We start from the raw sequence: 22,617 nt of genomic DNA on the forward strand, positions 1-22,617 counted from the left end.
AAATTGCTGCTGGCTTTACCAGTGTAGAAAACCCTAAGCATTGTCGATTGCCAAAGCCGTCACTCGCTCGCGGCCCTAGTAGACCTGAGAAGATGAAGGTACGCTGTTCATTGCGGCAAAGAGAGAGAGAGTCTTAAATTTTCATTGATTTTCGTTTGCTCATTTTGTTCTGTGCTTCCGTGTTTCAGTTCAACGTCGCGAATCCAACCACTGGTTGCCAGAAGAAGCTCGAGATCGACGATGACCAGAAACTGTGAGAACCTTTATTTCTCTCTGAACTTTTGCTCTTCTGAATGATAAACTGTGAAAATTCTAGGCTTAATTTCGAGTGAACAGAACCACATTTGCCTTCATTTAAGTTTCGTTTGTTGTTCTTGAGAACTTCTTCTATGTTTTCAGTACACGACCAAAATATGTCTACATGTCTGGATTTTAATAAGGTCTTATGATCTATGGATATAAGCTATTGAGCTTGAAATTTGTGTTGTTGCAGCCGTGCGTTTTATGATAAGAGACTCTCTCAAGAAGTCAGTGGAGATGCTTTGGGCGATGTACAATTTTTTTTATCCTTTATCTTCTTAATTAACCTCTTGATTATGTGAGATTGAAGCAAATGGTGAAACTGTGTTTATTTGCAGGAGTTCAAGGGATACGTTTTCAAGATCATGGGTGGGTGTGACAAGCAAGGTTTCCCAATGAAGCAGGGAGTTTTAACTCCTGGCCGTGTTCGCCTTTTGCTTCACCGAGGAACTCCTTGCTTCAGAGGACATGGGAGGAGGACTGGAGAGAGGAGAAGAAAGTCTGTTCGTGGTTGCATTGTCAGCCAAGATCTCTCTGTTCTTAACCTTGTCATTGTCAAGAAGGGTGAGAAGGATCTTCCCGGGCTTACCGATACCGAGAAGCCAAGGATGAGGGGACCTAAGAGAGCTTCCAAGATCCGTAAACTGTTTAACCTCACCAAGGAGGATGATGTGAGGAAGTACGTCAACACTTACCGCCGCAAGTTCACCAACAAGAAAGGTAAGAAAGAGAATCAAAAACCACATTCTTGAGGTTTAAGAATAATTGTCTCTTACTCTTCTTTTGGGATTTGATTACACACAGGTAAGGAAGTGAGCAAAGCCCCCAAGATCCAGAGGCTTGTGACTCCTTTGACTCTCCAGAGGAAGAGAGCTAGAATCGCCGACAAGAAGAAGAGGATTGCCAAGGCTAACGCTGATGCAGCTGAGTACCAGAAGCTTCTTGCCTCAAGGTTGAAGGAACAACGTGACAAGAGGAGTGAGAGTTTGGCAAAGAAGAGGTCTAGACTCTCCTCTGCTGCTGCCAAGCCTTCCGTTACTGCTTGAGAATCGCATTTGTTTTGTTTCCTTTCTCGCTTCTCCGGCACTAAAGAAAAAAAAGAGTTACTTCGAGTTCTTGTTTCAGTTGTTACATCCATGACATTGGTTGTAACACCACCACTTTGGACTTGTGTTTCTTGATTTATGCTCTTAGTTAAAAAGACCATTTTAAATTCAACTTTTTGGTTCCTCTTTCATTACTTATATTCGTAATACCAAATGTTCCAACTCGCAATGCATTATATAATTGATACTTCTTAGAGATATGACAAAGCACCAACAAAATGAGCAGTGTCTAGAAAGTTGCAAGTCTGAAATACTGAAAAGGAAATCTAATTTAGTTTGGAGAAAAGAAGCGTTTCTTGTGGAACACGCAACACCACCACCACTGGATACAATAAGTGGTTGCAGATAATCTTTTGTTTCTTTAAACGACTCTTCACTTTTACGTTACAGCAGATAATTGTTGAGAATTTGGTTGATTCCCAGTATCCTCTCCCCTGTTTCATCAACCAAAAGTTATAAATAAGTATGAACAAAAGGTGGTGATATCAAGAAAAGCAAGTACCTAAGGCGTCAACTTCGAGTGATGAAGCTTCCAGATTCTTTTCCCTTGCTTCAATATCTGCTCGGAACTGTCTTACAGTGTTCAGAGTGTCTAGAATGCTCAGCTTCACGTTAGCAACTTGATCAGAGACTGACAAAGATTCTTGTTGCGTGCGACGCAAGTTACTTGAGTTAGTGTTTGAAACCCTAGGTCGTCCTCTCTTCCGTTTCTCAGTTTCTACTATCGGAGTCTCACAAACTCTCTTCTTACGAGGTCTTCCGCTTCCATTTCCCTTGTTTTCAACCTGAAAAGAACCTCTCGAGACACTCTTACCACCATGTTCAGCTCTAAGTTTAACTAATAAGCACAAAGTTGTGTTTGATGGTTTACCTTAGAGCAGAACTTAAGCACAGCGTCATCATCTTCCCAAACCAACTCCAACACGAATGAGTCATTTACTTTAACGCCATTAGTTTTACACATCTCTCTCCAGCCATGTCTCAGATAAAACCATTCACTTCCACACTGTCCTGTCATCTGAAGATAAGATGGCCACTTTCTACCATCTTGGTTCATCAGAGTTATCTCTCCAGACTTCTTAATGCCACTCTCATTTACGAAAACCGATGAAATATACTGAAACAAGATACTATTAGTCACGTCCTAGACTCTACAAACTCATGACAACAACAGAACAAAGTTCATGAACTTACTAGCTGCCCGGTCTGTAACCGGCTAGGTGTCAACTTTACTGTCAGAAACTGAGAAGGAGTGTTCTGCTTCTTTCCCTTTCCCTTTCTCTTCTCTTTGCTGCAGCCTCCTACAGAAGAAGTCTTCACTGCATCTACTTCAGGGCACTCTTCTTCTTCTTCATGGCTATTGCTAGATGGACACAACCTAAGCACAGGCCTTTCCCCATTTTCTGAAAGTTTAAACTTACAGATGTCGCCTTGACTTATCCCATTAGCGGAGCAGAAGTTAACCCAGCCTCGCCTGATGTAAAACACACCACTCGTACTGTTTTTTGATAGACACAGTGTCCATTTTCTTCCTTTCTCGTTAACTAAATCTATCTCGCACGGTTTGTTGTGCTCATTAAACGACACAACAGTGAAGTCTTTAGAAAGATCCTGAAAAAAAAAACAAGAAATAATACATCACTCACAGTATCATACACTTGACTACTTACAAAAGGTAAAAGAGGAGTGTAGTAGTTATAGTTACCAAACGATCTTTGATGAGGCTATAAGGTGTGACACGTGCTCTGAGGAAACAAGAGAAGCCTGCTTCTTTGTTCTTCTTCTTGTTCACCGAAATGTCCCCTGAATCAGAACAATCTTCACTTGCATTTCACTAAAAATCAAACATGTATCGCTTCTGTAGTGTCAACAAACACCTTACCTGCGTCGTCATCACTTTCCTCTTCTTCATCATCAGATTCATCATCACTCACAGCATCGTCAGTATCAACCAAGCTAGGAGACGTGTGGTGACGTATGTCCCAAGAATCCGATCGAGGGGACACAGCTACGTGAAAGATCTCGTCTCCATCGTGTCTGAAAACCAAGACGTCTCCGTCTCTGAAACTATGAGCTTTGGCGAACTCTTCCCAGCCGCCGCCGGCGAGCCTGCTTCCGTCTAGTTTCACTTTCCAAATTTTCTCCGATGAGTCTGATATTAGCAACACTTTCGTGTGCTTCTTCAAGAACTCATCGTCTACAGTCTGCAACCAAAAGCAAAAAAAAAAAAAAAAAAAATGAAAAAGATAGAAAACTAACAAAAGATCATGTAAGAAGAAGCATTACAAGAACTGGTTTGTCTCCGGTAATAACTCTGTGGTGAAACAGAGAAAATTTAGGAGGAATCGTCATTGTTCAACTCTGTTTCAGAGAGAAACGAAACAGTTTCTAATGTTTGATCTTCCTCACAATGATGGAGTTATGCTTTTAATATACAGTTAAGTTACAGAAGGGTATCGAATCAAATAAAAAAAAAAACATGATGTGAACCTTTGTTGACATTGATGTAAACCCATCATCTCTTTTTCTTACACTCTACTCTCACTTTTCCACCCATCAACGATCAAACAACCCATCACCTATGACAAAAGCTTACACTCGATAATAATAGTTACTGTTACCTCTGTAGAGTTCTATAAAGATGGTCTAGTCTTACTCAGTATGGATCTATTTACAGTGGCTTGTCTGAAAGATTTTTGGATCAACTTTTCCTTCAACTTTTATTTACTTTAGTAACCAGCGGCGGCTCTCTCTACGAGCTGACTGACCATATTGGGCTTTTAGGCCCAACCTCTTGAAATGGACCCCAGAGACAGGCTTATAAAACGTGTTTAAGACCTTCTCATTCACTCGGAAGGTTGCTGACTTTTCAGTGTTGACTTATTACTCCAGACTCGAGCTCGCTCAAGATCCTCAATCCCAGGAAAATCAGAGAGCAAGAAACTGAAAATGAAAAGCTGATTAAACAATCAATTTTAATCGAACTATCTCCTTGTAATGCGTTTGAATCACGTTGAAACGCGATAGGAAACGTGTTTCCTAAGGAATCGTTTCGCGATTGTTCTCAGATCTCTGTGCATAGATTTAGATCTCGAAAGCACTCTTCTTTCCATGGAGGTTCAACCCGAGATGGAGCCCACCTCGTCCATTAGGTACTCTTCCTTGTTGATCTGTGCATTTAACGTTCGTTTGATTTCCTGTGTGTTTAGTGAAGTTTCAATTTGATCGATTTAGGACGTGGGTTTAGTAATTATTGGTCTAGTGATTCGAGGGCTTTATGCAAGTTGGGAGCTTGATTACGGGTTTTTTTATTATCTGGGTAGATCTAGATCTCGAGATTCACAGAGCATTTGGTTTACATTTGAGTAAGCTTTAGTTACTTGATGCAGTTTAATCGCAGCTGTTTCTTATGGCATTGCATCAATGGCAATGGTCTTTATCAACAAAGCTGTGATCATGCAGTATCCACACTCCATGACTGTTCTTACACTACAGGTACTGATGATGACTCCTTGTTTCTTCAGTGTTTGATATCTAGATTGAGAATGCTAATAGTGAATTGGTCTTGTTTGCTATGTATTAGCAATTGGCTACTTCTTTGTTTATACACTGTGGCAGACGAATGGGGTATACAAGAGCTAGAGGAATTGATTTGGCTACTGCTAAAAAGCTTCTTCCCGTTTCGATCTTCTACAATGCTAATGTTGCATTTGCTCTTGCAAGTTTGAAAGGAGTCAATATTCCTATGTATATCGCTATTAAGAGACTCACACCACTCGCTGTTTTGATTGCTGGTTATCTCTTTGGTAAAGGCAAACCAACAACTCAGGTATGTACCATTTATATTAGTTTATCTAAATCATATGATGTTTGAAGCTCTTAATCTCTTTGGTTAAATTTCAGGTTGCTCTATCTGTACTACTGACAGCTGCAGGTTGTGTTATTGCAGCTCTTGGAGATTTTTCTTTTGATCTTTTCGGGTATGGTTTGGCTTTAACATCTGTCTTCTTCCAGGTTGGTTTTCATTTTTCTTTCCCTTCTCTCTTGCATTTATCCTCCCATCAACCATATGATAAAAGAGATTATGGTTTCATCCTTTGTCGCTTGCAGACCATGTACCTCGTGCTGGTAGAGAAGTCTGGTGCAGAAGACGGGCTTTCCTCAATCGAGATAATGTTCTATAACAGCTTCCTTTCCCTCCCATTCTTGTCCTTTCTCATCATAGTTACAGGCGAATTCCCAAACTCTTTATCTCTACTACTTGCAAAGGTCAGAAACTTTCATCATTCCAAGCTTGTGGCTTTTCTCTGAAGCTCTTCTTTTATAAGGTTTCTCACTATTTTATTCTCCTCTACAGTGTTCGTATTTGCCGTTCTTGGTGATGCTTGTTCTTTCACTGGTTATGGGAATTGTCCTCAACTTCACCATGTTTCTTTGCACCATTGTGAACTCTGCACTAACAACAACCATCGTTGGTGTCCTCAAAGGCGTTGGTTCCACTGTGAGTATACTATATGCTCATCTAGCTAGTATCTCGAGGCTATCACTTTTCTCAGTCTTGCTTATCTTCTTGTCTTTTAAATTTCCAGACGCTCGGTTTTGTCCTCTTGGGTGGTGTTGAAGTACATGCTCTGAACGTGTCCGGTTTGGTGGTCAACACAGCTGGTGGTGTGTGGTACTCTTATGCCAAGTACCGGCAGAAAAAGGCTAAACCGGCTAAGACATTGTCTGATTTGGAAGCTCATAAAAAATGAGAACTTCTGGTCCGATTCGGTTTGCACACCAAAAAATAAATTTTATATTGCTTAGAAAATTAAGATATATAAAAAACCATGGATACATTAGTCTTTTAATTGATAAAAAAGGTTAAAAATTACAAACAATACAAAACTTTGGTCTTTTTGTCAACTTTAATCGAGTATATGAATATTGAATGATTGTGTCCACTAGTTACAATTATTTAACATAATTCTAATAAAGTATAAAGTGTAAAACACTAATGAAATAATAGCATAATTTATAGAATCTCATAATTGAAAAGTGCCCATTTATAATCATTCATAAAAAAAATCACTAATCAAACATAATCAGCCATCTTAGTATATGCATATGATTAATGTCTGATCTGGATATATTTTAAACATACTAAAAATTATAGTGTATCACATCCAAAATTTTGTGATTTATTGTTTACCTAGACTGTCATCGACTCATAGTTACGATCCGCGCCTTGGGATACATATTATATATATATATATATATATATATATATATATATTTTATGTATTATATGTTTTTACGTATTATGAAATAATAAATATATATTGGTAACTATTACATATATAATTAAATTGGTGCGAACATATAAATAAATTTTATTAATCCAAACAATAATTTATTTTTCTATATGATATGATATGTAATTAAATTTAAATGATATTAACATACATAGTATATTTTAAAAATTAATGTCTATTAAATGATAATTTCTACTCATATGGTTATATTGATCATTTGTATCTTTTATAGCAAAAACTTTAAATTAATGATAACAAAAATTTTCTTATGGAATTAATAGTTTTAATAATTTATAAAAATTTTAAAAAATTAAGTTGTCAATGTTCGTTCGAAGTTTTTATCAAAAAATAATATTCAAAGTAAATTTCAAAACTAAAATATTTGTGTATTTTATAAAGTTTATACTTTAATTTAAAACGATATATATATATATATATATATATATATTAATATTAATATTAATATTAATAATTAATAATTAATTAAATTATACTTTTTAATTATATGATTTTGTAATCATTTATATTTTATCATAACAAAAATTTTAAACCATGGATCACAAAATTTGAATGTGAAGCTTTTAACAGTTTTAGTAATTTATAGTCATTTTTTTTTAATTCAAATTATAACATATACAGAAAAAACTTAATTTTTATTATATGGTTATTGTGGTTGTTTAATTTATTTTAATATTTTAAAATTAAACAAATATGATAGAAGATACACTAATTTTTATCAAATCTTTATTATTCAAAATCATTAATTGCCATATATACTTTAGTCACATTAGGCAATTTCATAACTTTTATTTAAAGAAATAATAAAGAATATTAATAATAAATTTAAGGTTAGTTTAATAAAAAGTTTATTATATAACTATATGGACCAACCTATTTTTCTAATGATTCATGATGACATGTGTATATAAAAAAAGTTGTAATACTTTTCAATTAATATATAAGGGATATTTAGGGGAGGATTGTGTATGATATTTTTTTTTTACCTCAACTTCAACTTTTATCATCCAAATGTTTTGTTATAAGCAATTGTGACTACAGTGCCTCAACAGAAACTTAACCACAATGTGATCTATGAAAAAGATATAACATCATCTAGATCACTCAAAAAAAAAAATCATCTAGATCACTCATTTGGATCCTACATTACCTTACCTAACAACCGATCACTTTACCACCACGAAAACAAATTTATCTTACCATAACCAGTGAAGATAAACCGTCTCTTAAACCACGACTAGATTCTGACTCGAACGGTTGCGCATAAATATTTATATTTATATTTATAAATCAAAATTTTATAATTTTTATTTTATAAATTTCGGTTTGCGACCAGATTGTATTTTTTTAGTTTTCGATTTGATTTAGGTTGGTTGTGAATTTTAGTTTTCGGTTCAAAAATATAGTAATTGTTTAGTTATTTATGAATTTGAGTTTGGTTTGATTTGGGTTTTGTTATTTTGGTTTTTGGTTTGGTTTTTGCAATTATACTTTATTTCTAGTTGTGTGCGGGTTATTTTTATTTCTAGCTAAATAGATGGCTATGTTTTCATTTTTATGTGTCTAACTATAGTTTTGTAGTAAATATTTTGAATATATTGCTTACATTTTGACTGTATTTATTGTAAACTTTTATTGTCTTATTCATGTATTTTATTAGACATTAATATATAGTTGTTTATGTTTTTATATATAATATATTTTGTTATGAGTTATCAATACATACTAATGTACCCTTGTCTAATTTTAGTACAAAAAATTCATAATCAGATACAATAAAGTAACACCCTTCAAATATAAACAAAAAAAAAATCGAGTTCTATACATTATATTATCTTCCTCAAGGCAAGGTATTCACACGCTGCCTCAGCTTCATCTAAAGACGAAGAAGCTTCATTAAGGCATGTGCCCTGGCCTATGATCTTTGCTAAACTGAAGTTAAATAGTTCTTTCAATTCCAAGAAAACCAGAGTGAGCAAGTTATCTGGATTTACATGAGGAGTAAATGAATTTGCTTGAACATTTGTCAACCAAGCTTATAAACAAAGCTTTTTCTTTCTCTAGGTTTGGTTTCCGTATTTTATTTTAGAAAGTGAAATCATGGTCAAGGTTTCACAAGTTCTTTTCAACAGATTTTAGGTCATCTCTGAGTTCTCAGAGCATCATTATCCATGTATCTTAGACCATCTTTATCCGGATCTTTAATGAGGGGGTTTAAGCTAAATGATAGATTAAAAAAAAAAGAAAAAAGGAAATTAGAATTAGCGACGTCTCTTAATTAGGCTTGAGAAGAGACGCCTCTTGATGCCACGTGTTGGTCTGATAAACAGTTTGGGAGAAGAAAACGATGGGGTGAGAAAATCAGTTTCAAGGCGTGGCCAAAATTCTCGTGTGCTCTCGTCGTCTCGGTGAAGCAAATCTCCGGTCCTCTCCTCCTCTACGACGATCGTGTGTATCGGTGGGTCTCCTCCTCAAGGACGAATCAAATCGTTGGTGGTTCTCCTCCTCGACCAAATATCGAATCGACTGTTGCTCTCGTCCTCGACGACGACGAATCAAATCGTCGGTGGCTCTTCTCATCGACGAGGAATCAAATCATCGGTGGCTTTTGTCGAGGAGGAAGCATTCGTATGTTGCTGCTCCTCAAATCGAAAGGTTAAGATATATTAATTTTTTTTTCAATCCTTCAATTAGCTCAATCGAATCGAAAGGAAAGCTTGATGCATGTGTTGTTCTTGTTTGTCTAGATTAAGACCTCAAAAGAAACAGAGATGGTGTGATTGAGGAGCATGACTTGCAAGTGAAGCGTTTAGAAGACAAGATAACACAATTAATCAGACTTGTGTTGTTGCTTCCTCAGGCATTGCCTTTAGCGGTAATACAAACAAAAACCCATCTCAAGAATCAAGCTTTGTGTTCTTTTCTTGATTTACGATTCGTTCATATTCAGAGAAAATCTTTTGAGGTCTTAATATTTATTTTCGTTAGGTTGGTTGGTATCATGATCAGGATTTTTGACATTGAACATTGCACATGTTATAGATTTTTGACATTGAACATTGCACAATTGTTGATATAAATCCTTTAATTCTATCTGAAATGTTTCTGTCTTTTGGTCTTAATATAGATGGATCAGGAGAGAAGAGGAAGGTTCGTCATCAACAAGGACGAGAAAAGCAATACAGGTAACACATTTGTCTTTGGTTAGGTTTGAATTCCGGTAATAAATGATGGTGGTTAGTGTTAGATTAGGTTAGGTTTGAATTCCCGTAATAAATGATGCTGGTTAGTGTTAGATTAGGATTGAATTCTCGGTAATAAATAGATAGAATTCGATGTTCATATTGTAGATAGATGTCAAATCTTTGTGATGAATGTTGTAGATATGTGTCATGTCTTTGTGGTTGCTCCTCTCTTCAATTTATTGAACACATCTCTTTCTCCTATTTCTTATCATCTCGGTAACACTCCTCTTTTCTTCCTTCTCCTATTTCTTATCATTCTGTCATAACATTTCTCTCCTCCTCATTTCATTGCTCTTCCTTCTCTTCCTTCTCCTCTTTCGGCAAAATTGGCTCGTATGGATTCTAATCCATATAACAAACACAACTCAACTTTTGTTCACCTTCTTAACAGTCAACAAGAGGTTGTGTTTGGTGTTGGAGAAGATTCAAACTTTGCTGACACTCCTTCAGAGCGTATCCAACGAAGGACATGGACTCCTACAGATGACGTTGTGCTGATAAGCTCCTGGTTAAATACAAGTAAAGATTCTGTCGTCGGCAACGAGCAAAGATCAGGTGCATTCTGGAAAAGAATTGCAGCCTATTTTGCTGCCAGTCCGAAGATCGCGCCTACTGAACACAGGGAAGCCAGTCAGTGTAAGCAACGGTGGCACAAGATCAATGATCTTGTTGGGAAGTTTTGTGGCGCGTATGAAGCTGCTGCCAGAGAGAGAAGCAGTGGGCAAAACGAGAACGATGTTCTGAAGCTAGCTCACGAGATATTCTTCAACAACCACACCAAAAAATTCACCTTAGAACATGCATGGAAAGAGCTTAGGAACGATCAGAAATGGTGTGAACTGTCCAGTTCTAAAACCGATAGAAGTTCCAAAAAGAGGAAGTGCGACGACGGTTCACAATCAGTAACTTCTCACGCCTCTGCTTCTGGTGAACCTGAAGAAGCTACCACTCGGCCCCCTGGTGTTAAGGCAGCAAAGGGGTATGGTAAGCAGGAGAAGGCAGAGGGCAAGACAGTGGCGGGGTTTGAGAGTATGTGGAGAATCAGGAAGGAGGATATGGCCATGAAAGAAAGGCTGTCAAAGGATTTCCCGGGATGATAGGAAGCATCGATTGTATGCATTGGAAGTGGAAGAATTGTCCCACCGCTTGGAAAGGACAATATTCTCGTGGTTCGGATAAACCAACAATCGTTTTAGAGGCAGTTGCTTCATATGATCTCTGGATATGGCACGCGTTTTTTGGACCTCCAGGTACCTTAAACGATATCAATGTTCTTGATCGCTCCCCGGTTTTTGATGACATAATAAAGGGTCAAGCTCCACAAGTCACTTACTATGTTAATGGAAGAGAGTATCATTTGGCTTACTATCTCACCGATGGTATTTATCCGAAATGGGCAACATTTATCCAATCAATTTCACTACCACAAGGACCGAAAGCACAATTATTTGCTCAACGTCAAGAAGCTGTCCGAAAAGATGTCGAGCGTGCTTTTGGAGTCTTGCAAGCTCGCTTTGCTATTGTTAAAAATCCAGCATTTTTTTGGGATAAAGTCAAAATCGGAAAGATTATGAGAGCATGTATCATACTCCATAATATGATAGTAGAAGACGAACGAGATGGATACACTCAATTTGATGTTTCCGAGTTCCAACAAGGAGAAGACAACGGAAGTTCACATGTGGATCTCACGTATTCTACAGATATGCCTAAAAATATCACCAATATGATGGGAGTTCGAACTAGAATTCGTGATAGACACATGCATCAACAACTGAAAGATGATTTGGTTGAACATGTATGGTTTAAATTTGGACGTGATGAAGACAACAACTGAACTCCGATGCTTCTTTCAAATTATTATCGTTTATTTTCCTAATCTTTGTTTTTATGTTTTTATTTAAAAATCTATGTTTAAAATGTTATCTTTTAATATGTTTTACTTAATAAAAAATGTTAAGTTTAATAAAAAATGTTTAATGATTTTTTTTTAAGATCCCTAAATTAAGAACCTTGCAATGGACCACTAAAATGTGTGGATTTATTAGCATTATCTCTTATTTCATTTTTTGTTATTAAATGCATTAAAAAGTAATAAGAATCCCTAATATGAGTCTTTGCAATAATCATGCTCTTAGGCTGTCTCTTAACATGCTCTTAGGCTGTCTCTTAAGATAAACTAGGGATTGGCTCGCCCTACGGGCGGGTTAGTAACTGAACGAAGTATATAAAATATAATAAATTTTATTGAATATTTCAAAGTGTTTAGTTTACTTTAAATTGTTAGTAATTTTTATTTCTTTAAATTATAATACAAATATTATAACTATGTCTTTAAATTAAAAGTTCCATTGAATGTTCTGACCAGCAATGCCTATTGGTTCATGCAGTGTCTGGACATGATTGTTTCCATCGGCTGGAATAGTTAGCCCACGAATCTTATCTGCCCATCCTACACATCAAACCAAAACTTACCAACAAAAGCATGAAAATTTGATAGTATTCTCAAGATTTTGGTATACCAGCATAATAGCGAAAGAATCTGGCGAGCATTGGAATCTCTGCTGTTTTGGCTTGTTCATAAGTCTTCCCATCGTCCCATGTCTCTATAGCTGCAAGCTTTTCGCTGTTCCTGAAAACCAAACAAAGATCAGTCCATATCACATTGAATTTCATATTAATTTCAAGACCCAAGAACATTATATATATACATAAGCAATTATCTTTTGCCATGGTCCTTCATCAATGGCCTTCCTTGCAGGCTTGTGGCTTTCACCGCCCGGTCTATATCTTCAGCATCGACTTTCAGCTATGTTCGCAATAACTCCCCCTATGCATGGATCAAGAGTAGGCAACGTCTTACCTAAATCACCAATTCAAAAACCAAACATTAGTTCTCATGGAACTTGAATCTCAAGTCAAACTTTTTCTTTGTTATTTCTCTGATTCTGAACAGAGCCTTTTTTTAAATGAAAACTTTACTCACCAGAAGCAGCGTCTACAAAGTTCCCATTGTTGAGGAGCTGTGTGTAAAAAGTGAACCGGCTTATGATTTCTTCAGCTGCAGAGGAGGTTCTAAATCTCCGTACGATCTTACTTTCATTGTTATAATTTTTTCCTGCAAACCGAAATGTTTTAATGTCTACATTAAAATGACAATTTTCCTGCTTCGTTTTTGTACACTACTCAACACTAAATGACAACTAATCCAAAAATCAGTAACGAACACCTTAACACACAAAAATTCTAATTGACCAAAGAACACACAGATTCCAAAGGAGCTGAACCTGAGCTTGAGCAGCCTCGAAACCGCTGAATCAGCGCCTCTTTCTCAAAATCTTCGGCTGAGCCAGATTCTGAAAGTAAGCATTCTTGGTAAAGATCATATCATAACCTAACCAAAGAACATTTCTTGTTTAAAATTGAGGTTTGAGAAAGAGAAACCTTTGATTGGCCTTAGTTCTTTCATTATATCCGTGGAACTCTTCCAAAATTCTGGTAGCAAGTAATAGTCATAGAAATAAAATAAAAATCAAGATCAACGTATGGAAGGGTAAGGAATGGCCCAAAATTCAAAATTGTGTTATACAAAAACGTAATTTCCACAAATTCTTTGAAAATCAACGATTAAAAGCTTATAAACCCAGAATCATATCTGAAGGAAAGTGCAATAATAGGATTCAAACTTGTGGTACATGAATTTGGGGTTCAAAGAATTTTATACAAAAAGAAAAGAGGACACATAATCCAGAAACTGAAAATACCTGACAGATCTGAAGCTTTCGTACCTTATGCAACACATGCCACTGCCGCGAAATTCTTGGTTTGTGTTGGTCAACAATCTCCAGCATATAACTTAAATTGCAAGTTATATTGTCCCGTCGTCAGCTAGCAGAGAAAATGAAGTGATGAAACAGAGAAAATATGGTTATAGAGTAGAAGAAACACTAATACAAAACTTTTACATGTTTTGAGGTTCATAAATAGAGTCAAAATCTTGAATGTAAGAGATGGTTCAAGAAGGAGTTCAGTTAGTCCCATCAAGAACCTGTTTGAACCATCAATTGACAGGCATGGTTATTAAAGACATACATATATGAATGATATGTACCAAAGAAAAAACCTGTTTATCAAACTCTTGTTATAGTTGATACAGAAACCCTCAAAGGGTTGTGGCATTAGAGACCCTGCAACGTGAAATGAAAACAACACATACTTCTTAATTCAGAAACATAGGAAAAGCCATCCAAAAAAAATGTGATTAGAACATAAACATGAAAAAGGTAAAAGGTGATAAGTACTTGAAAGGTCTGGCACAAAATAAAACTCTACTAATGCATTTCTGAAACACCCATTTCGATTCTGATTGACTGGTTCAAAAGCAATGCGTGGATTCCCGGAAGAACTGTAGGAACAATGGAGCCATGTGGATGCGTGATATATGTTAGGTTACATAAATTGGCGACTAACAAATTTAAGGGTTTGAGAAGATTATGTCATACCTATTCGTCGATCAGAACCAGCTGAAGGCGAATTAGCATCCCTACTTTAGCGGGATTATGGGCTTCTCAAAACTGAATCGACTTGACCGGCGGCAACTTTGTAGAAGTAAACCGTCAGAGATCGACGATTTGGAGCGTTTTAGGACCATCATTGCGGTGGTTCAAGGATTCGGAGAAATAGTGAGCAATGGAGAGAAGGAATCAACTTAGTTTTGAGTATACTCTAAACTGGAGAAGATGAAGAACAAAAGTAAACGATCTAGATTGGATCGTGATTAATTCAGAGAAAAAACAATAATTTGCAGGGAGTGGAAGGGCCGGAGTCGATTACACGTTAAAGTCTCGAAAATAATGACCCAATGACAGAAACTTACGTGACCTGTCATATTAAAACTTTCTCATTGGTCGATTTAATTGTCCTACTTGGACACACTCTCTACTCTTCATATAACCCTTTTATTATAGTATAGATGATGATTTAATAAAAAAGAAAAATACCAAATTAAACAAGGAACGTACACGTGGTATGTTGGTATTGGGTCGTGCTCAAATCAGAAGGGAAAAAAAATCGCGTGCCTTCTCTTTCGGTGCTCTCTCTCTCTCTCTCTCTCCCAAAAATCGCATGCGTCGGAGGAGAATCAAAGAGGGGGTTTAGGTATATCGAAAGGCGAATCGAAGAGGATGTCTCCCGGAAACCGCATGCATCAACAGCTCAAAAGACTATGGTGGAGCTGCCTTCTCCAGGTTCGATTCAATCAACAGTAGCAGAGACTTTGGTGGTCCCTCGCTTTCAAGATTCGACTCCATGAATAGCACAAAGGATCATGGATACTCGTTTGATGATGCAGACCCGTTTGGTTCCACAGGTCCATTCAAAGTCTCCTCGGATGATCAAAGCCCCAAGAAAAAGTCAGATAACTGAAATTCCTTCTAGCCACAGTATGGTTATAAATCCTCTTCTTCCACATGTGTCCTCTCTTGATGAACTTGTGATTGTTTCATAAAAATCAATATTTTTTTCTCACAAATTCTGGTTTTTGGATGAGACAATAGCTTTAGACTATTATTATGTAAAGTTTTGTCTTTGTGGGTTTCCTACTGTATCTCTGTTCTGTTCTTATGAATTCATTTGCTTTGTCATAAAAACATTTGAAGTGTGTACAAGATTTTCTTTTTTCTCCAATGTCCTTGACGTTGGATTTGAAATAAGGGTCGTTGGATATGTGGGAGTTGATAGATTTATCCACGCATTGCATTAACGCCAGAGATTGTGGATTCAGTTTGAAGAGAATCTCCTCGAGGAGATGAAAGGTAAGCTATCCATGTTTTATTTTCTAAGAACCCTTTAGACAAGAGACTTGCAATGGACCACACAAATATACACATCTCTTAACTAAGTCTTTTAAACTCGTTTTTCCAACTAAAAATTATTAAAAAAAACTTAAGAGCCCCTAAATGTCTATTAGGGATAATGATGCTCTTAGACCAGTATATGTTTTGGCTATCGCAAGTGATGCTTGTCAAGATAACCTGCAAGTACAGCTATTAGACAGGTAAATTTCTGCTCGAAATAGTTATCCCTTGATTACTATTGAAATAACAAAAGTATACCATCTACTATTTGTAGGCGGATATGAGATCAAGAGCATGCCTCGAAAATATGAACTTTTTCTTTTAAAAGATTGGGGACTCAGAATGAGTAACTTTTATTCTTTCCTTCATTCTTATAAGTCTTGTATTACATTGAAAGCATTGTACAACAGAGTTTACATGCCCATTTGCTTTTCCATTCTTCTTTCTTTTGTCTAGCTTACCGAACATTAGTCAAAAAGAAAACTAAAGAAGGCTATGAAAACTTTTCCTCATTAAAGAGAACTCTGTAGTGTCTTTGTCCAATATTGTTCATTGGTTCACAGAGGAGCTCCTTGCGAAGTTTCTCCTTTATTTATCTCACCGAATCTCCCCAAGTTTGACTATGTATATCCTCACCAAGTTTTATTCGGTCCTTAGCTAGTTATGTTGCAGACTTTCAACTTGCAGTTTGCATTTGCCAGTATGTTCTTCTATTTAGATCATGGTGGTAAACATTAGCTGCACAACAGACAAAATCCAGTTAATTATAAGTTTACTAATTATAGCAAAGTTTGAGAAAGAATTTGACAATCCACATGTATGTTGTATGCGTATACTTCAAGGCGCGAAGCCCTCATAAAGGTAAAACTGGTGACGTTCCCGTTTCAAATCCTCGTTAGCTTTGATGACATGATGCAAGTCTGATTCCATCTGCTCAAAGACGACATAAATGTCTTTAAACTCCTCCTTGAACTGTGGAAGCAAGATGTTTTTGATTTCAACTATATCCGAGTGCCTTAGGAGCCAGAGAAGCTTGACCTCACAGAGGATACAGAGTGTATTAGAGATATATTCAGAGATATCATTAATCTTCTTCATAGCGACTTTCTTCTCGTGTGCGCATCAACTGCTGCACAAAGAACTCCATAGCTTCCTTTCCCAATAACTTCAACAACCTAATAACGGTTAGCATCATCATATAGTTAAAAATTCCATCTCTTTCATGTTGTGTATGCACCACCAAAGTAAAGAAATATCATAAGTTAAACAAACATCCAAGAAAGCAACTCAAATTCATCAAAAGGAAAATACTTTAAGAAACATGACTGAGAAAGATAGCCAGAGAGACACAAAACGTTATTTATCTTGTTCCATCGTTCTCAGCAACAAATAAGTAAAAAATGAGCACTTTCGACCAACCCAGAGAAGAATACAACTCTATCATCTTCCTCAGATTCAAAAACCCTTCAATATAAACAATAGTGACCAAATAATATAGCCATTCTTCCAATCACGAGAAAACCCATAAACCAAAACCCTAATAAAGTTGTATATGAGAGATGTTTGTTTGGCTCATATAATAAAGAAAGTAATTATATTTGATGAATATGTGGTAATGTCCACTAAATTATGGGTTAGATTAGATAAATAGCAGTGTTTTTATATATACGTATAGTCCCAACCGGTTTTGGTAGATTAGATTTTGGTTTATTTTAAGTAATCTGGTTATATTATTTAGTTAGCGTAAGGTGCAATACATAAGGTAGCTTAGCAACAAATTTGAAAGAGTCCAAAATTTAAAATCAATTTTCTTAGGTTGATAAAAATATGATTCTATTTTAATAGATTAGATATTACAAGTACAATGACCTAACCTCTGAAAAAGACCTAACTGAGAAGTTCCAATTTTAACCGTAGCCAGAGATCGGCTCTTTATTGAAATTGGATATTTGGATCGTGGTATGATTTTTTTTATATATAACTGGGAGATTGCCGATTAAAAATCATAACAACTATGTAGTTTATTAAAAAACTATTTTGTGTCATATCTCCATGACCGAATCAAAACTATGTAAAATGTATTATCATAAAATATTATAAGTCTACCGATTTTATTACATTTAAAATAACTAAAAGATTGCTTTTAGCTTCTACTTTTCTCTTAGTTTTCTTGTAATACTTTTGTAAAACGTTAGGTATTGTAAAAAAAATAAAAAATACAGATAAACAAACCATAAAATTGCCAAAGAATATTCATGTCTTCTAAAGTTCTGCATGTGCTAAATTAATATCACCGCCTGCTTGTAACTCGTGTAACATGATAGTTGGTTTTTCAAACCGAAAATTGTGTATCCTTTCAACTTAATCGATCAATCATATACTTCTTTTTGAAGGACACACCACTAATTGTATTTTGTTATACAAAAGAACCATGATTAGTAAGAGTTTCTTGCTACCTTTAGTCAACACTTACCCTCTGATTTGATTGTTAGTGTTGTATTTTGTCAAAGAAAAACCATCAATTAAATGTCCCTCCTAACTAATCACCACGTCTAATCAAATATATAATTAATTAAGTTATATCCATTTGTTTTAGGATTAAGGCTTCGACTAGTACTGTTTTAGTTATTATTTATATAATACACTGTTTTCTACACATAACAACAGTACATATAGATACATAGCAACAGTACATTAGTTGTTCAAAAAACAACAACAACAGTTCATGTTAATAAATAATAATATATATAGAAGCTTACAATTAATCCTGATTATTTAGTCGCCATGTATCTATTCTCTGCATAAGATTCCCATCAAAATTTTGAAGTTGTTGACACTTCATTACAAAACACTGATAAGAGAATGAACTACTTTCAAAATATGTATAAAGATATAATATGAAAGCGCATGGAAAGTGACATGGGGAGCACATAGGAGAAGCGGTAATAACACTTGAGTGGTTCATATAGAAACCGATTTAAATTTGTGCCAATTTGAACAGTTTCTCTCACAATTTGAATTTGTCTTCACTTCAATTTGTGAGACAATGGTATTATAGTATGGTGAGATGAAGCAACGCCCACGACAATCCAGATCGTCACATCTAGTCATCCTCTCCCATGGCGAGATGAAGCAACGCCAATCCAGATATTCACATCTAGCACTTGGATCGTCTCGGTAATCAGGCATTAGCTTATATGGCTGAGATATGAGACATGATAACAACAAAAGAATGATAGAACAATAATGCATTTGTTTGATTGCCAATTTGGTTTGATTGTCAATTCATGCATTTCAAAAACTATAGCAGTCAAGAAAGAAAGAGAGAGATTTTTTATAGTTTCAAGTCGATAGCCAGAGGCTTTTATAGCTACGACATCGGCTTGGCTTCTTTTTCTTTGATTTGCTTTACTCCGGCCAGTTGGTTTGTTTGATTGCCAATTTATTCTAAATGTGGTAAACCTTTTTATTGTTCTTTTGTATGTTTCTTCCAATGAATTTGGTAAGACAAAAACTTTGGTTAAATTGAACCGTTTAGAAAATGTAATTGTAGATCTACTGCAGATGGTTTAGACGGGTCATTTCGGCTTTGATAGTTGATGGTTCTTCATTTGATGGTGATGGAGTTCTTGCTGCAAACTATGGTTACTTCGAAAGACATCATGAAATTCTATGGAACGGTAATCTCTTTGACTATGTTATTATCAATAGAGCAATATGAAGAGTTATCTTGTCTCGGTGACTTTTACTAGAGTATTAAAAACATAATGGCAATCATTCTCAATTCGGTATAAAGCGTGGTATTTTTGGATTAATATAAAAATTATTTTCCTTGAGATTCAACTATTCCAAAAGAAAATATGGAGCTTTTATATGAAAAATCTTTAGTCATCCATACGCAAAATAGAAGTGTGTTAGTTTACTTTAGATCTCTATGGTGTATCAATTTTCTACATTTGTTTTGCTAGTTTTTATTGTTTAGAACTATTTGCCTAAAAAGCTAATAATACAATCCAACGTTAAAAAAACCTTCAAATATAAATTTTTTTGCTCTCCAAAAAGAAACTTTAAAACTTCAAATTTGAATTTTCATATTTTTATTTGCATTTTAGTTCTTATATTTACACATCACATTCAAGATTCTTAAATATTTTATAATTTATCGTTTTAATCCTCAAAAAAATATATATCATAAATATTTCAAATTTGTTTTTATAAATTTAAGTTTTACACGTAAAATTAAATAAAAAAAATTAAATAAGATTTAAAATATTTTAAAAATATATTTAGACAACAACAATATTACAAAATAAACTTAACAGATGCACTAATTGATCATATATGGAAGTATTGCGAAAATAGTTTTATGGAATAGTGTGGTATTTACCTGTCATTTAATATTTGATTATGTATGTCTAGGTAAAAGTTATATAGTAGAGTAACATTTTTTAATTAAAATATATATTTTTATGTATGTGCTAGTTATTTATAAAATAGTATAAATTTAAATTAATTATGGCAAATATAAAGATCCTAGTATAAAATATAAATATATTTGAAATTAGGTTTGAAGTTTTGTTTTTAGAAAATAATATTTTTAAACTTAAAAATAGAGTGTGTGTGTTTTTTTATGATGTTCTTATTGCTCTGCTTCGCTTCTCTCTAAGGCAAGAATTTTAAGCTCTCTCTATCCCTCCAAGACACTCCACTCTCTCACCAACTCATCTCTCTCTATCATTCTCTTAACAAGGTCCACTATAAACGAGCCTTGAGCTGTGCATGCTTCTTTGTCCGGTTTACAAATAAAATGGGTCTCTAGTTTACAGACTTCTGTGATCAGGGTGCTAAAATCTCTTCCACTATCTCTAGAAAGCTCGCTCCTTTCCTACTCTTTCATCTTCTTCTTTTTTTTTTTTTTAATATTTACTTTCATTTAATCACCCGAAAGAACGGGTTGTTTCAAATAATATTTACTCTTTCATCTTCGTTTTGAGTTCTCATACTTCTCAGGGAGTATTAGAGACAAAGGAGGACCCTTGGATAAAAAGATGGCTCCAAGGTTAGATTTTTCAGATTGGTGGCCGAAAGACACGAGGAAAGGAACACCCGTTGTTGTCAAAATGGAGAATCCAAACTACTCAGTAGTTGAAATCGAAGGTCCAGATACAGCCTTCAGACCAGTGGAGAAGAACAGAGGCAAGAACACAAGAAACGCCTTATAGAGCCGTTGGATTTCTCACTTGGCTCGCCGCTGTCTTCTGGTCTCTTCTTGGCACCATCAAGAAACGCCTTAGCTTCACTCACCCACTCGCCTCTGAGAAGCTAGGCAGAGACAGATGGCTTTTCTCAGCCATTAAGCTCTTCTTAGCTGTTTCCTTGCTGATTCTCGGGTTTCGAGATTGTTGCTTACTTGAGAGGATGGCATTACTTCAAAAACCCTAACCTTCACATCCCCACTACCACACTTGAGATCCAGAGCTTGCTTCATCTTGTCTACGTTGGTTGGTTGAGCTTAGGAGCTGATTATATTGCTCCTCCAATCAAAGTTCTCTCCAAGTTTTGTGTTCTGTTGTTCTTTGTACAGTCTGTAGATCGTTTGGTTCTTTGCTTGGGCTGTTTTTGGATCAAGTACAAGAAAATTAAACCGAGATTTGATGATGTTGACTCGTCCTCAGAACATCAATCTGTGTTTCCACTTTGAGGTTGAGCAGCAAGTGAGCGGCGTGTTCTTGAACTTCTTTGGTTTCAATGGAACAGCTGGTGTTTGGAGAATCAAAGCCCTTGAGGAATCTGGTGGCTGGCTTGAAAGATATGGATATAGCAGTCCGCGCGCATCTCCATGGATGGAAGTTCATCTATCTTAACGATGTCAAGGTAGAGTACCATTTATCACCGAGAAAGAGACACTAAACGAAAAAAGCCAAAACTGCTTAGAGGAGTTTCAGACAGCGAGCTTTTGGAGCTGACTAGCTGAGCCAACTCGAAGAACAGAAGCAAGTGGTTGCAAAGAAACCCGTCAAGAAAATCAACAAGGTATACCACAAAGAGCTCGCATTAGCGGTAAGGAGTCTCTTGGCAGCTCAAGGAGTGCATTTCTACTTCCTGTTATTCCAAGGTGTGTCACCTTTCTTCTCGTGGGTCTTGACCTCATAGGCGAGCAGATGAGCTGAGAAGAAAACAGAAGAGAAGCTTCATAGATTCCGTAACTCGGGTTTGGTTCCACATTTACTCAATGGTATCCTCTGTAATGAGATTGTTGGAACCATAGTGGTAGGCATTAATTTGTTTTCATGTTTGTTTTGTTTGTTTGTTTGATTCCTCAAATTGTTAGGGACAGAGTGTGAGCTAGAGATTCATAACATGTATACATTATAGCTGTAAACTTGGAACATGTTGTTGCCAGTTCAACAAATACAAGATCCATGTCCAATCTACTGCGGAGAAATGTGGAAAGAGATTGTAACTGTAAACAACTAACCAGAACCATTTTGTGACTAGAATGAAACAAGCAAAAAAGAGAGACCATCTGGTGGTTTCTGATTTTAGTGTCGGTGATAAGTGAAGAAACGTGGAGCAAAAGAAAGTGTCGGCTGAGGAAAGTGGAATGAGAAGAAGCATAAAGTATATTGCAGGAAAACCCACATATCAGGTGGGTTTGTAGGGATGGGCAAAAAACCCAAACCAAACCAAAGTATATGTCTAATTCATTTGGTTCAAGATTTTTATCAATCCAAATGGTTCGGTTTGGTTTGGTTTTAAACCGAACCAAACCGAAAAACCAAAGTGTTTTTTCATT

At 35.8% G+C, this 22,617-nt stretch overlaps 4 protein-coding genes, 2 long non-coding RNA genes and 1 pseudogene across 6 annotated transcripts; 5 read left to right on the plus strand and 2 right to left on the minus strand.

Moving 5' to 3' along the window:
• On the plus strand, positions 1-1,518 carry LOC106439130 (40S ribosomal protein S6-1-like). The gene is made up of 5 exons (XM_048750452.1): positions 1-98; positions 189-253; positions 494-551; positions 639-1,020; positions 1,105-1,518. The coding sequence occupies exons 1-5, from the start codon at positions 93-95 to the stop codon at positions 1,344-1,346; spliced, it is 753 nt and encodes a 250-aa protein (XP_048606409.1). The 5' UTR covers positions 1-92; the 3' UTR covers positions 1,347-1,518.
• Positions 1,519-1,573: 55 nt separating this feature from the next.
• Positions 1,574-3,825, minus strand: LOC106439128 (B3 domain-containing protein REM1). Its single transcript, XM_013880499.3, has 7 exons — positions 3,693-3,825; positions 3,289-3,610; positions 3,112-3,209; positions 2,601-3,017; positions 2,278-2,523; positions 1,909-2,191; positions 1,574-1,840 (listed from the first exon to the last, which is right to left on the minus strand). The coding sequence occupies exons 1-7, from the start codon at positions 3,756-3,758 to the stop codon at positions 1,791-1,793; spliced, it is 1,482 nt and encodes a 493-aa protein (XP_013735953.2). The 5' UTR covers positions 3,759-3,825; the 3' UTR covers positions 1,574-1,790.
• A 434-nt stretch (positions 3,826-4,259) lies between these two features.
• On the plus strand, positions 4,260-6,352 carry LOC106439127 (UDP-galactose/UDP-glucose transporter 7). The gene is made up of 7 exons (XM_022700210.2): positions 4,260-4,558; positions 4,796-4,901; positions 4,990-5,235; positions 5,310-5,420; positions 5,517-5,675; positions 5,764-5,907; positions 5,996-6,352. Exons 1-7 carry the CDS (start codon positions 4,518-4,520, stop codon positions 6,158-6,160), a joined length of 972 nt encoding a protein of 323 aa, XP_022555931.2. The 5' UTR covers positions 4,260-4,517; the 3' UTR covers positions 6,161-6,352.
• A 3,949-nt stretch (positions 6,353-10,301) lies between these two features.
• On the plus strand, positions 10,302-11,063 carry LOC125583306 (glutathione S-transferase T3-like). Its single transcript, XM_048749960.1, has one exon. The coding sequence runs from the start codon at positions 10,302-10,304 to the stop codon at positions 11,061-11,063; it is 762 nt and encodes a 253-aa protein (XP_048605917.1).
• Positions 11,064-11,988: 925 nt separating this feature from the next.
• On the minus strand, positions 11,989-14,867 carry LOC111204148. Its single transcript, XR_007320509.1, has 3 exons — positions 13,411-14,867; positions 13,254-13,322; positions 11,989-13,084 (listed from the first exon to the last, which is right to left on the minus strand). It is a non-coding gene; the product is annotated as an uncharacterized LOC111204148 (long non-coding RNA).
• Positions 14,868-15,560: 693 nt separating this feature from the next.
• LOC106443952 lies at positions 15,561-16,340 on the plus strand. Its single transcript, XR_001288123.3, has 3 exons — positions 15,561-15,779; positions 15,935-16,021; positions 16,096-16,340. It is a non-coding gene; the product is annotated as an uncharacterized LOC106443952 (long non-coding RNA).
• A 2,233-nt stretch (positions 16,341-18,573) lies between these two features.
• Positions 18,574-22,238, plus strand: LOC106443951 (annotated as a pseudogene).
• Positions 22,239-22,617: the final 379 nt, after the last annotated feature.

This window comes from Brassica napus, chromosome C3 (assembly GCF_020379485.1).
Source record: "Brassica napus cultivar Da-Ae chromosome C3, Da-Ae, whole genome shotgun sequence".
NCBI classification, from domain to species: Eukaryota; Viridiplantae; Streptophyta; class Magnoliopsida; order Brassicales; family Brassicaceae; genus Brassica; species Brassica napus.